This window comes from Microcebus murinus, chromosome 8 (assembly GCF_040939455.1).
Source record: "Microcebus murinus isolate Inina chromosome 8, M.murinus_Inina_mat1.0, whole genome shotgun sequence".
NCBI classification, from domain to species: Eukaryota; Metazoa; Chordata; class Mammalia; order Primates; family Cheirogaleidae; genus Microcebus; species Microcebus murinus.
In genome coordinates this window covers 98091693-98105059 of record NC_134111.1, presented here as the reverse complement: position 1 = coordinate 98105059, position 13367 = coordinate 98091693, and the positions used below count along the sequence as shown (strand labels likewise).

Below are 13367 nucleotides of genomic sequence, written 5' to 3'. Positions count from 1 at the left end.
CCTTGTACCTGAAGAACATTCAGTTATAATGACCGAGAAATTGAGTACTCTAAAGAATAAATCAAATACTTTTTATCTTTAAAATGATACCATGTGTCTTAAACAGGATGTTCTAAAAATATATAACCCAGTGATTATGTTGGCACCTTGTAATAGGCTTAGTTTTCCTTAAGTTGATATACTTTAACATACAAAACTTCTCAAAGAACTTTATAGATGCAGATAATGAAATATTTACATTCTGTGCAATATGATTTCATATGTGAAATAAATGGTTATACGTGGTTTATTTTGATGAGTTTGAACAGGTATTTTAAACTTTTACTAATTTAATAAAAGTTTCTCATTTTTCAATAATAGTTTGAGACTTGTGCTACAAGAAGGAATTATAAAAATTAAGTATTGTATATTATGAAATGTTACAAGCTTTGTGGACTATTTTGACTGGAAGCCTAGATGATAAATTAGTTCAGTTTTAAAATCCACATTCTGATGTTTTAAAAATATTTTTGAAATGTGATTAAAATAATATTCATCATTTAGTAGATAAAGCAGTCATGGTTGTGGACTAGGGGTTATTTTCTTCTTTGAGTGTTGTATTCAGTTTTGATCATTATACTATCCTAGAGTTTATGAAATAAAGGGATATTTTCAACTATGGTTGAGGAAACCATGAAACTTAAAAAATTTATCCAAATTCGTATACAATCTATATGTTTAAATAAGCATATATTAATATAATGGAATAGTCTCCATATCTCTATTTGCATGCTTTATAGATAACCACATTTTAAGTTTGTCAGTATTTGGCTCCTGTCAGAGCTTTTCAAAAGTGAGCAATTAAATCCTGTTACCAGGTTTTGATTGCTCTAGCTGTTAAACTTGTTCATTCAAAAGTATATATAGCAAAGTCAATTTTAAAGATTAATTTTAGAGGTGATTTTCTCATTTGAATCTTTGAAAGCAAAGATGAGGATTTTTTTGTTTTTAATAGGATTTAATAGATTTAATAGGAAAGGGCAAAATATCTATGGCAAAATATTTCTGCTCACATGGATTGATGGTGGGATAGAGATTGGATGTTCATTTAAGGTTTTCATATGCATGCATACATACTCATTTTTTCTTATTTATAGTAACCTTTACTAAATAGCTTGAATTACTGGCTTACCATTTACAAAACTGATACATGATTATTTTGTAAGAAAATATATCCTTAAGAAAATTCAGGCTTTGTATTATCTTGCCTTTATTTGAATTAATATATATTGATTGTGAAAATAATAGACTAACTTTTTTTTCACAAATTATCTTGAGCTTTTCTCTCAACAGAGGATCACAGGCTTTAAAATTTTTCAACACACATCAGTTAAAATGCCAGTTACAAAGACATCCAGACTGTGCAAATGTCAAGCAGTGGAAGGGTGGACCTGTTAAGATTGACCCCTTGGCTTTGGTACAAGCTATCGAGAGATACCTTGTAGTTAGAGGTACTTTCCGTATATATTATGTTTTGTATGTTTTTATGTGTATTCATGATAAAATTAATATTAAGAGATGTATGCTTTATTTCTTTGTTTAATGCTGTTTCTTCTAAAACCTACACAGAAGGAACTTGTTTTTGTGTCGTTTATTTTGTATTTAGTTTGTAGGCATATACTGAACTTCCTAGGAGTTGACTGTTTACTTGACTAATGAGTTAACTTATTTTGTTAGAATGTAGAGCAAATCATATTTTGTGTTTGACAGTTTTCATAGACCTTTCTGCCTCATAGATGAGTATAATTTATACAGATTGAGCATCTCAAATCTAAAAATTGGAAATCCGAAATGCTCCAAAATCAGAAACTTTTTGAGTACTAACACGACATCACAAGTAGAAAATTCCACACCCGACACTTTTGTTTTCTGATGATTCAGTGCCCCCAGACTTTGTTTTGTGCACAGAATTATTTAGAATACTCTAAAATTATGTTTTAGGACTTATATATATGAAACATAATGAATTTTGTGTTTAGACTTGTGTCCCATCCCCAAGATATCTCATTATATATGTGCATGTATTTGAAAATCTGAAAAAATCCAATATGTCAAACACTTCTGGTCCCAAGCATTTCAAATAGGATTACTCAACTTCTACATGTTTTTGTAAGACTATATTAGTTTAACCAGTGTATACAGGATTTGTTATGTTTTTTTTTTTGTTTTTTTGTTTTTTTTTGAGACAGAGTCTCGCTTTGTTGCCTAGGCTAGAGTGAGTGTAGTGGCGTCAGCCTCGCTCACAGCAACCTCAAACTCCTGGGCTCAAGGGATCCTCCTGCCTCAGCCTCCCCAGTAGCTGGGACTGCAGGCATGCGCCACCATGGCCGGCTAGTTTTTTCTATTTATGTTAGTTGGCCAATTAATTTCTTTCCATTTATAGTAGAGACGGGGTCTCGCTCTTGCTCAGGCTGGTCTCGAACTCCTGACCTCGAGCAATCCGCCCGAGCAATCCGCCCGCCTCGGCCTCCCAGAGTGCTAGGATTACAGGCGTGAGCCACCGTGCCCGGCCTGTTTTTGTTTTTGACACTTAAAATTGCTAGGAATTTAATATTCTTCTTGGTTCTTTAGGATATGGAAGAGTAAGAGAAGATGATGAAGACAGTGATGACGATGGGTCAGATGAGGAAATAGATGAGTCTCTGGTAAGGTGCTATTCCTACCATGTTGTACAGTACTATATAAAGGTCAAGGCCTATAGCTAAATGGATTTTGCTTTGCTTTATTTAGGCTGCTCAGTTCTTAAATTCAGGAAATGTAAGACACAGGCTACAGTTCTACATTGGAGAACATTTGCTACCGTATAACATGACTGTGTATCAGGCAGTACGGCAGTTCAGCATACAGGCAGAAGATGAAAGGGAATCCACAGATGATGAGAGCAATCCTCTAGGGAGAGCTGGGATTTGGACAAAGACTCATACAATATGGCAAGTTGGAAAATTATTTCCTTTGGTTTTTCATGTACCTTTAAACTGTGTGTTAGAATTCATTTATTTTGTATTTATTAAATATATAAATATAATAAAATATATTTTAATAAAGTAAATATATAATGAAATATATGTTCAAATATATTTCATATTACATATAAATATAAATTTATTTTAAATTAATGGCTGACTTTCATAAGGAGAGGAGGTCCTTAATCCTATTTAATGATTGAAATCTACTTCAGATATTTGATCATGTACACATATATATGTATATGTAGCTTCCTTATTTAGTCTACTAGAAAACATATTTATGGGCAATAATCATGGTTTACATTTACTTTTCTAGATTTATTTCAGGTGTTTAAATGTTTCCATAAGATGATATTTCATTAGGTATTAAGAAATTTAGCGTCTGTGAGTCCTTAGAGGCATTTGGATGCAGCTTCCTGCATTTTATATGAGTGTCCGATACTTAACATTTGCAAAGAGAACCATTCTTTCCAGAACTACCCTTGGAGTTTCTTAGGTGGGCCTCTCCTGGGAAAGGTGGTTTCTTTTCAGAAGCAGTGTCATTGCTAATTCTCAGAATCCAAAATAAGGAGAGAGAGAGAAGATAGACTTAAGATTCTTTTGGTGACTGTGTGTGGAGTCTGTGGCTTGGATTTTGCTTTGTAGAATAATGTTTACTTTTAAAATCTACATTTGGTTTACATACTATCTTACTTTAGGTACAAACCGGTGCGAGAGGATGAGGAAAGTAATAAAGATTGTGTTGGTGGTAAAAGAGGAAGAGCTCAAACAGCTCCAACAAAAACTTCCCCTAGGAATGCAAAAAAACACGATGAGTTATGGCACGGTAAGATGATACATAAATGGAAAAGTGGATTGCTGTCAGGTAGTAGTCTTCCTGTTTTTGTGAGTTTAATGGAGTAATTTATATTTAACAGTAAATCTTTCAATATAATTTAGAAGCAAATAAAATCACAACAGTCTGATTGCTTTTCATTGAATCCTTGACTTTAATATCTAGAAAACAAAAAATTAAGTACCTACAAAATTTAATTGGGAAAGAAAATCAGGAAAGAATTTATTTTTTCTACTATAAAAGTTTATTTAAAAAGTTATGAAAATGGACTCAACCTTATTTTTACATCATACTAAAACAGTCCCTTTGGAGGGGGAACGTGGATTTCTCTGCTGATTATTTATACTCATTCCCAGGCTTGTATCCCGAGGATACTGTTTCCTCTTGTTACCACCATTCCAGTATTGTTCTGTTGCCCACTGGTTGCCATCTCCACACATTCATCCATCACAAGATTTGTAAAAGGATCAAATATCCATAATATTCCTTGGACATGTCTGCCACCATTTAATTTCGGTGATAACTTCTTGTCCATAAATTTTTGCAGTTCGAAAGGTGAGCTTTGCTCATGGTGTCTACTCCACAGACTCAGAACTACCTTGAAACAGGATTCCAAAAATTGGGGAAAACCTCTTACTCCACTCCAAATTTTTTAAGAATTCATGTTTTTGGCCAGGCGCGGTGGTTCACGCCTGTAATCCTAGCACTCTGGGGGGCCAAGGCGGGTGGATTGCTCGAGGTCAGGGGTTCGAAACCAGCCTGAGCAAGAGCGAGACCCCGTCTCTACTATAACTGGAAAGAAATTAAGTGGCCAACTAAAAATATGTATATATAGAAAAAATTAGCCGGGCATGGTTGCGCATGCCTGTAGCCCCAGCTACTTGGGAGGCTGAGGCAGGAAGATTGCTTGAGCCCAGGAGTTTGAAGTTGCTGTGAGCTAGGCTGACGCCACGACACTCACTCTAGCCTGGGCAACAAAGTGAGACTTTGTCTCAAAAAAAAAAAAAAAGGAATTTATGTTTTCATGAAGGCTGAAACAAATTTTATTAGTAGAACACATTCACTAAAGAAGAGACTAAAGGTAGTGGCTGGGCAGATTGGCCCTTAATTTTTCTTGTCATTCTTTATAGTAATATAATTTAACAATTACAGAAGTTATAAAAAGTGATGCCAAATAATACAGTGACTACAGAATGTAGTAGCTACTTGCCAGTTGACTTATATTTCTTTGCAGTACTTCCTTCTAGCCTAATATTTCTCCCATACCCTTTTTATATGATGGTAACAGTGTCTTGGTGTAATGGGGGTGGGCACTCCTGATCACAGTAGTTTTCAAACATTGGTTTCTAAAAACAACGAAATCATAGACCCAGCTTGAAAACTCACAGTGTACCCAGTCCTAAGCTATGGGTTAAATAACCAAGTCTCTTTTTATCAAATTTATAATTTGGGAGTTTTCATCTGTCTTATATGACAGGTTTAATTTGATATGGAAAATCCAGAAAATTTCTGTAACAGTGAACTTAAATTTAAATGGTTAGTTTTTATTCCCCTGGCCATTTGATTGTTAACTATTATTGTTTCTGGTATAAAGGAGAAATGCAAGTGATTCTGTTTTTCTTCTTTATGTTTATTTGGGTATGGCAGGAGAAAGTATAATTTTATAAGCCTAGACATTTTATAGATAAGGTAAAAAAGGAAAATGTCCATGCTATCAGTACTCTATAAAACACGTCAAGCATTAAATATAACAACTCTGTTTACTGTTTTTGAGATAAGACACGGCTCCATTGGCTTGGCCTTTTACCTTATCAAAACTAACTTTGGGCCGAGCATGGTGGCTCACACCTGTAATCCCAGTGCTTTGGAAAGCCAAGATGGGAGGATTGCTTGAGGACTGGAGTTCAAGACCAGCCTGAGCAAGAGTGAGGCCCCATCTCTACCAAAAATAGGAAACTTAGCTGGGTGCGGTGGCGTGCATCTGTAGACCTGGCTACACAGGGGGCTGAGGCAGAAGGATCACTTGAGCCCAGAAGTTTGAGATTGCAGTGAGCTGTGATGCTGCCCCTGCATGTCAGCCTGGGCAACAGAGTGAGACTCTATCTCAAAAAAAAAAAAAAAAAAAAAACACAAGCAAACAAACAAAAATTTACTTTGATCTTTTGCCCTCTAGATGGAGTATGCCCATCAGTATCAAATCCTTTAGAAGTTTACCTCATTCCCACACCACCTGAAAATATAACCTTTGAAGACCCGTCTTTAGATGTGATCCTACTTTTAAGAGTTTTACATGCCATCAGTCGATACTGGTATTACTTGTATGATGTGAGTAATGTTACCCACTTATGAAGTTTTCATGATCTGTTGTTTATAACATGTTATCTCATAGTGTCTGTTTTATGAATTTCCTATTGCCCTAGAAACAGAAACAGTGATTCAGCCAATTGCAGGGATCCTAACCTAGTGTAGTACCATGTTACTCATCAGTAGAAACTTTTCTCCTACTTTTCACCCCCTGTACTACATTCTTAGATTAATTCTCTTGGCAGATTTATGAAATATTCTCTAGCTATAAATTAATTAAATTAAGCCTACAACATATGAAAACTGAACATGGATTTATTATAGCTAAAATTCTTTAGGTAAATTTAACCAAAAGTTAATTTACCAAAAATTTGTATCAAGTAAAAAGCTGGGTAAAAGTTGCTTACTGCCTTTGGAAAGTAACTGGGCTTACATGAAACATTAGCTCCCACATCAATGATTGAGCCAGCAACAGCAGCCCATGGGGGAAGTCGGGGTTGGGCTGGGGTTTAGCAATATATTGTGAGTTGAGATACACCAATGAAAAGCTATATACTATATGTTGGAAACCAGCAGGTGAAATCTAGGCACTCTGCATGTATTTGGGAATAGAGGAAGAGATTGTGAATATAATCCTAATCTTTTACTACATGTAGAATTTTTTTTTAACATTTTACAGAATGCAATGTGCAAGGAGATTATTCCAACTGGCGAATTTAACAACAGTAAGTTAACAGCAAAAGCAAATAGGCAACTTCAAGATCCTTTAGTAATCATGACAGGAAACATCCCAACATGGCTTACTGAGCTAGGAAAAACATGGTAAGACAGTTACCTCTGTAATGGTGGCCTCGGGAATATTATTGAGTTGGTCTTTATATAATTTTGTAACAGAAACATTATCTTTAAGTGAACCTAATTAAATGTTGATTAAAACTGTTGTGTTTGATCACTAGTTGCTTAATATAGTGTAGCTTTAGCATTCAAACAGTCTAGATAAGTTAGCTGGTACTAAATCTTCTTGATGGTATATATCTATGTATAAAAAATTGGAAGGTATACAAGGATGTTTGTGGGGAGTTTAATCCTCTTTCGTCATAAAATTGGTCTCCTAAGGTGTAATTGCTTTATTCTCTGAGCCTTGTTGGGTCAGAGACTCTAGAATTGCACCGGTAAATACGGTAGCCACTGTCCATATCTGGCTTTTTATGCTTGAATTAGTGTTATATAATTAAGTAAAATTAGAAATTGATTTTTTCAGTCACATCTTCACATGACTACCATATTGGACAGAACAGGTACAGAATGTTCAGGTCACCATAGTAAATGCTCTTGGCAGCTCTCTGTCCAGTATTACCAAAATCATATATCAAGAGGCAGTAGCGCCGGTGGTGGCTCACACCTGTAATCCTAGCACTCTGGGAGGCTGAGGCAGGTGGATCATTTGAGCTCAAGAGTTTGAAACCAGCCTGAGCAAGAGCAAGACCCCATCTGTACTATAAATAGAAAGAAATTAATTGGCCAACTAATATATATAGAAAAAATTAGCCGGGCATGGTGGCACATGCCTGCAGTCCCAGCTACTCAGGAGGCTGAGGCAGAAGGATCGCATGAGCCCAGGAGTTTGAGGTTGCTGTGAGCTAGGCTGACGCCACAGCACTCTAGCCCGGGCAACAGAGTGAGACTCTGTCACCAAAAAAAGAGGCAGTAGGGCTTAGGAACCCTGTTACTACAGGGTTCATTCTTTAAAAATCAATAGCTGTCTTTTGGCAATTTTGAGACACTTAGTAATGCCAAAGCTGGGAGGAAAATCATGAAATAGTAAAGCCATTTCTTATGTATATGTGGCATGGGGGGGGCGGTCACTAAGTTCACTTTAGTATGAAGGAGGTTTGGCAGCCTCATGAAGATGGTAGTCATAATTTTACATTTAGCTTTTACTAGTCATGTTATAGTTCCTAAAAGACTTCGAGTAGATTAAGATCATCTTGAATAGGATTTTAAAAGTTAAATTTCAGGTTTTATATTGAAAGGCTATGTAATGCATTATTACTTGATCACTTAGTGATTTCATGCAAGAATTGTGACGATTTTGAAAAATTAATTTTCCTACATCATGTTTTTTGTTTTACTCATAATTATTCTATGTCATATCAAAAGTTATTTCTAATAGAGGTTTTCATATTGGCGGTGGTTTCTGATTCTTATCCGGATAATAAATCTTTTGCATCTTTTTACAGCCCATTTTTCTTTCCTTTCGATACCCGGCAAATGCTTTTTTATGTAACTGCATTTGATCGGGACCGAGCAATGCAAAGATTACTTGACACCAATCCAGAAATCAACCAGTCCGATTCTCAAGATAGCAGAGTTGCACCTAGATTGGATAGAAAAAAAGTAAGTTTCTCCCCCAAATATTTAAGTAAACTGAGCTTTTCAAACTAATGAGTAAACTAGAAATGTAGTGTACCTAAGTATTGGTTGGCCTTTTAGTGTTGGAGACCTTAGTCATAGTCATCTCCTTCTTAGCCATATTTCTCTATCAGTCTTTTGAAACTGAGCTATGTGTGATTGTTTCTTATCCTCCATTAAGAGTCCTTTCTCCCCAGTTTCTGAAACAATTTTTATTATTCTTTTTTTCCCCTTATAGTTGCCATAAGTCTTGTACCAAGAAAGAATCTTGTCTTCTCTTACTGAGACCTCCTTTTGTTTCTAAATTAAGAACTCAAACTATAGCCTCTCTTTTAAAATTGATTCCTAACATAATAATTAGAATTAGACCCATTTTATTCCCTCAACAAATCACTCCAAATAAGCAGAGAAAGAAACAGAATCCTTAATGTATTTTGAATCTCTATACCAGTCATCCTCAGTGTTGCATAAACTACAGTTTCCTGAGCCACTTCCCATCTGAGAACCAGTCCTACACTTCTGACCTACAGTATCTTACTCGGGAATTTCTGTCATTTGCTCCTTTTATTCTGTGGATTTAAGCCTCTTTTCCAAAAGGCTTTATCTCTTTTTAGAGATAAAATCCATTTACTAATGGTATAGAAAAAGGAGAGAGTTGCATTTATAATGAGAAGCAAAACAAAACATAAAGCAAATATTATACTTAAAAACCATGCTATTTTAGGCTGGCCGCGGTGGCTCACACCTATAATCCTAGCACTCTGGGAGGCCGAGGTGGGCAGATTACTCAAGGTCAGGAGTTCGAAATCAGCCTGAGCAAGGAGACCGTGTCTCTACTATAAATAGAAAGAAATTAAAAAAAAACAAAAAAAACCGTCCTATTCTTATCTTCATTTGTCCTGTTGAGATTCGATAAACAATGGTGTTGGCATGATTTAAAAATCTAGCAGGACATTTATCACCCCCATGTAGCTCACTACTGTGTTATTAGGTGTGAAATGTCTGATTTCCTTAAGTACTAAGTTTGATAGTTGATAATCTCTAACATTTCACTCTGACACTACTTGTGTTATTTTTTATTTTGAAGGTACATCCTAATTCTTTGAAATACATTCATTTAGCTTTGCGATTATCACATTTTTTAGAGCAATTTTTGTAAAACCATGGATAAGTAAAAATTTGTGTTATTTTCAAATATGAGGTCTGTCATGGAACCAGTGCAGTGTAGACAACTCGAAATATCAAGAGTGTTTGGGAAGGATGTAGCTAATGAATGCACAGAACATCAGTGGTTTGAGAAGTTCCGTTCTGGTGATTTTAACCTTTAGAATGAGCCACATGGGTGACCTTGAGACCAAGGTGGATAATGATGAGCTGAAAGCTATAGTGGAAGCGAATCCATCTCATCCTAACATGAATTAGCAGCAAGGTTTGACATTACTATTCTAACAATATTGGTCCATTTGAAACAAATGGGCAAAGTAGAAAGGCTGGATAGATGGGTTCCACACAAATTAAACAAGTGTCAGAAGAGAAATTGTCTCAAAGCTTGCCTTTCTTTGCTGTCACAACATAAAGGGGAACCACTTCTACACCATATTGTTAACATGTGATGAAAAATTTATTCTTTTTGATAATTGCAAGCATTCAGCCCATGGTTGGATAAAGATGAAGTGCCAAAACAGTCTGAAACCAAATATTCATCAAAAAAAGCTAATGGTGGCCGGGCGCTGTGGCTCACGCCTGTAATCCTAGCTCTTGGGAGGCCGAGGCGGGCGGATTGCTCAAGGTCAGGAGTTCAAAACCAGCCTGAGCAAGAGCGAGACCCCGTCTCTACTATAAACAGAAAGAAATTAATTGGCCAACTGATATATATATATAAAAAATTAGCCGGGCATAGTGGCACATGCCTGTAGTCCCAGCTACTCGGGAGGCTGAGGCAGGAGGATCACTCGAGCCCAGGAGTTTGAGGTTGCTGTGAGCTAGGCTGACGCCACGGCACTCACTCTAGCCTGGACAACAAAGTGAGAGAGTCTGTCTCAAAAAAACAAAAAACAAAAACAAAAAAAACAAAACAAAACAAAAAAAAAAAGCTAATGGTGTCTGGTGGCCCAGTGCTGGTATTATCCACATGAAACCTGGTCAGTCAGTTACAGTGGATGTCTACTGCAACCAATTTAATGAAGTCATTAGGATCCTTGTGATTAAACAGCTGAGATTGGTCACTAGAGACAAGCCAGTCCTCTTGCAAGACAATGCTCAACCACGTGCCACACACACAATGCTACTCAAACTGTAGAGACTAGACATGGAAACTCTGTCATCCACTGTATTCACTAGCCCTTGTACCACCTGACTACCCCTTCTAGGCTTTGGACCACTTCTTACAAGGAAAAATATTCAATTATCCAACAAGATGTGGAAAACGCCTTTTGCGATTTCATTGCCACTTGCTCTTCAGACTTTAACGCTGGCATAAACAATCTACCATTAATATGGCAAAACTGTGTTGATAGGTTAGGTGCATACTTTGATTACTTATACTGCTTCTTGTTTGAGATGTAATAAACTACACTGTTGATTCAAAATCAGACACTTCATATTTAATGACCTGATAGGTTCCGTAGTAGTGCTTATAAAATGTTTGCAGGTCAGAGCCAATAGGTTTCCAGCTCACCTGTCTCACTTACCATCTCTGTACCTATTCCTCCATCATGTAACTACGAATATACCCAGGGAGGTTTCATGAAACTGCAGCCTTGAATTACATTGATGTTTGGCAAAGTTACAGAGGTCTTTCTTCTCCAACTTGACTTTTCTAAACCTCCCATCACCTCAAGATAAATTAATGATTACTCTTGCATCTAGCTTTCCTTCATATAGGTCAGGTTGATGTTGATGTTCATAGTAGTGCAGCTGCTGTTTAACGTTTTTCTGAGGTATGCGTTTGAAGAAATAATTTGCTAACAATTGAATTGACTTTTTTGCATTTCAAAAAATGCCATTTGTTTATTAAAGTGTAATGTACGTAAAGCATAGTTTCCTCACATTTATGCTTTCTTTGTAGCGTACTGTGAACAGAGAGGAGCTTCTGAAGCAAGCCGAGTCTGTAATGCAGGACCTTGGCAGCTCACGGGCCATGTTAGAAATCCAGTATGAAAATGAGGTGAGCTTCCAAGTCTGGTGATGGTGTTTAGCTTGACTTGTGCTCTTCATAAAATGTCATTTGAGTTTCTTGGTGCTATGAAATTCTGAAAGAGTTGGCAAATTTAGCTAAAAACTAATATTTGCTCTCTTTTTTCTTGAATGATTTGTTCTTAGTTCTCCATTTTTCAGAAGTTTGACTATAATAAAAGAATAAGTTCATTCCTGGCATAAAAGCATATTTTTGTTTAAGTGTGTCTTTAAGTTGATAAAGTGAGAGGATAAGTTAAAGAGCTAATAGCTTTCAAAATGTTGGCTGCCCTTTTCTTTTTTTGAAAAAAAAAATCAGGTTTAGAGATATAACTTACAAATAATAAACTATATACTTTAAAAATCTACAGTTCTGAGAGTTGGCAGATATATACAATTGTAACCACTACCCCATCAAGATAAAGAACAAACAGTCCCATCACAATAAGTTTCCCTCAGACCACTTTGCAACCATTCATCTCTCCAGCCTCCATCCCCAGCCCCTGGCAACCGTTGATCTGTTTACTTTCTCTATAGTTTTATATTTTTTACACTATCATAGTGAATGAAATCATGCTGTATGTAGCCATTTGTCACTCTTCTTTCACTCAGCATCATGCTTTCTGAGATTCATCCATGTTTACTTTAATTACTGGATGGTATTCCATTTAATGGATGCAACATAATATGTTTACCAGTTGATGCGCATTTGGGTTGTTTCCAGTTTTTGACTGTTTTGAGTAACACTGCCATATGCATTTGTGTTCAAGACTTTGTGTAGACAGACACATGTTTCTATTTCTCTTTTGACAAACACTTCAGTATTGAATTGCTGAGTCATTTGGTAAGATATATTTTAACTTTATAAGAAATATCAAACTGTTTTCTGAAATGGCTGTCACATTTTACATTCCCACCAGTTATGTATGTATGTATGTATGTATGTATGTATGTGAGTTCTAGTTGCTTCAAGTGCTCACCAATACTTGGTGGTGTCAGTTTTTTAAATTTTAGTTATTCTAGTGGGTTTATAGTAGTATCTATTATAGTTTTAATTTGCATTTCCCTGGTGACTAGTAAGTATATTTATCATTTTTTCATTGCTTATTGACCATTCACATATCTTCTTTTGAGAAGTGTCTAAGAATTTTACCCACTTTTTTTTGGCTATTTCCTTCCAGTTGGTGGAATATCTTTTCATTTCCTTATAAAATGTCTTTGGAAAAGCTAAAGTTTTAAATTTTGATGAAATCCAGTTTTCTCCTTTTTTTTCTTATTTGTGCTTTTTGCATCCTAAGAAATCTCCCCTAAACCATGGGTCTCAAAGATTCTTTTCTGTGTATTGTCCTAGAAGTTGTATAGTTTTAGTCCTTAGTCTGTGATCACTTATAAGTTAATTTTTTTTTTAAGCTGGAAAAGATCTTTTTTTTTTTATAAGTTTTAATTTTTAAATATGGCATCAATTAAGGGTTACAGTTCTTTTGCTTTTTTAAAAAAAGATTGGCCTTTCAGGTTTTTTTAGTACCATTCATTGTTAAACACACCATTCTTTCCTGTATTGAATTTACTTTGTCCCCTTTGTTGGAAATCAATTGACTATGATGTTTGGGTCTCTATCAAGATTTTTCTATTCTGTT

The 13367-nt window shown here is 35.8% G+C and overlaps 1 protein-coding gene and 1 pseudogene across 24 annotated transcripts in view; one reads left to right on the top strand and one right to left on the bottom strand.

Annotated features, from left to right (window-relative positions):
• Window positions 1-13367, top strand: part of TRIP12 (thyroid hormone receptor interactor 12) — a 144233-nt gene that overhangs the window by 115214 nt on the left and 15652 nt on the right. For 17 of the 24 annotated variants that reach the window (XM_076006012.1, XM_076006010.1, XM_020288164.2 and 14 more), the window contains 8 exons: window positions 1318-1490; window positions 2611-2684; window positions 2770-2969; window positions 3704-3831; window positions 6014-6165; window positions 6824-6966; window positions 8385-8541; window positions 11624-11722. In XM_076006012.1, coding sequence (XP_075862127.1) covers window positions 1318-1490; window positions 2611-2684; window positions 2770-2969; window positions 3704-3831; window positions 6014-6165; window positions 6824-6966; window positions 8385-8541; window positions 11624-11722 — 1126 coding nt within the window. The remainder of the gene's footprint in view (window positions 1-1317; window positions 1491-2610; window positions 2685-2769; window positions 2970-3703; window positions 3832-6013; window positions 6166-6823; window positions 6967-8384; window positions 8542-11623; window positions 11723-13367) is intronic. The other 7 variants (XM_020288152.2, XM_020288163.2, XM_020288161.2 and 4 more) reach the window with 1 other exon arrangement.
• On the bottom strand, window positions 4187-4375 carry LOC142872283 (small nuclear ribonucleoprotein G pseudogene; annotated as a pseudogene).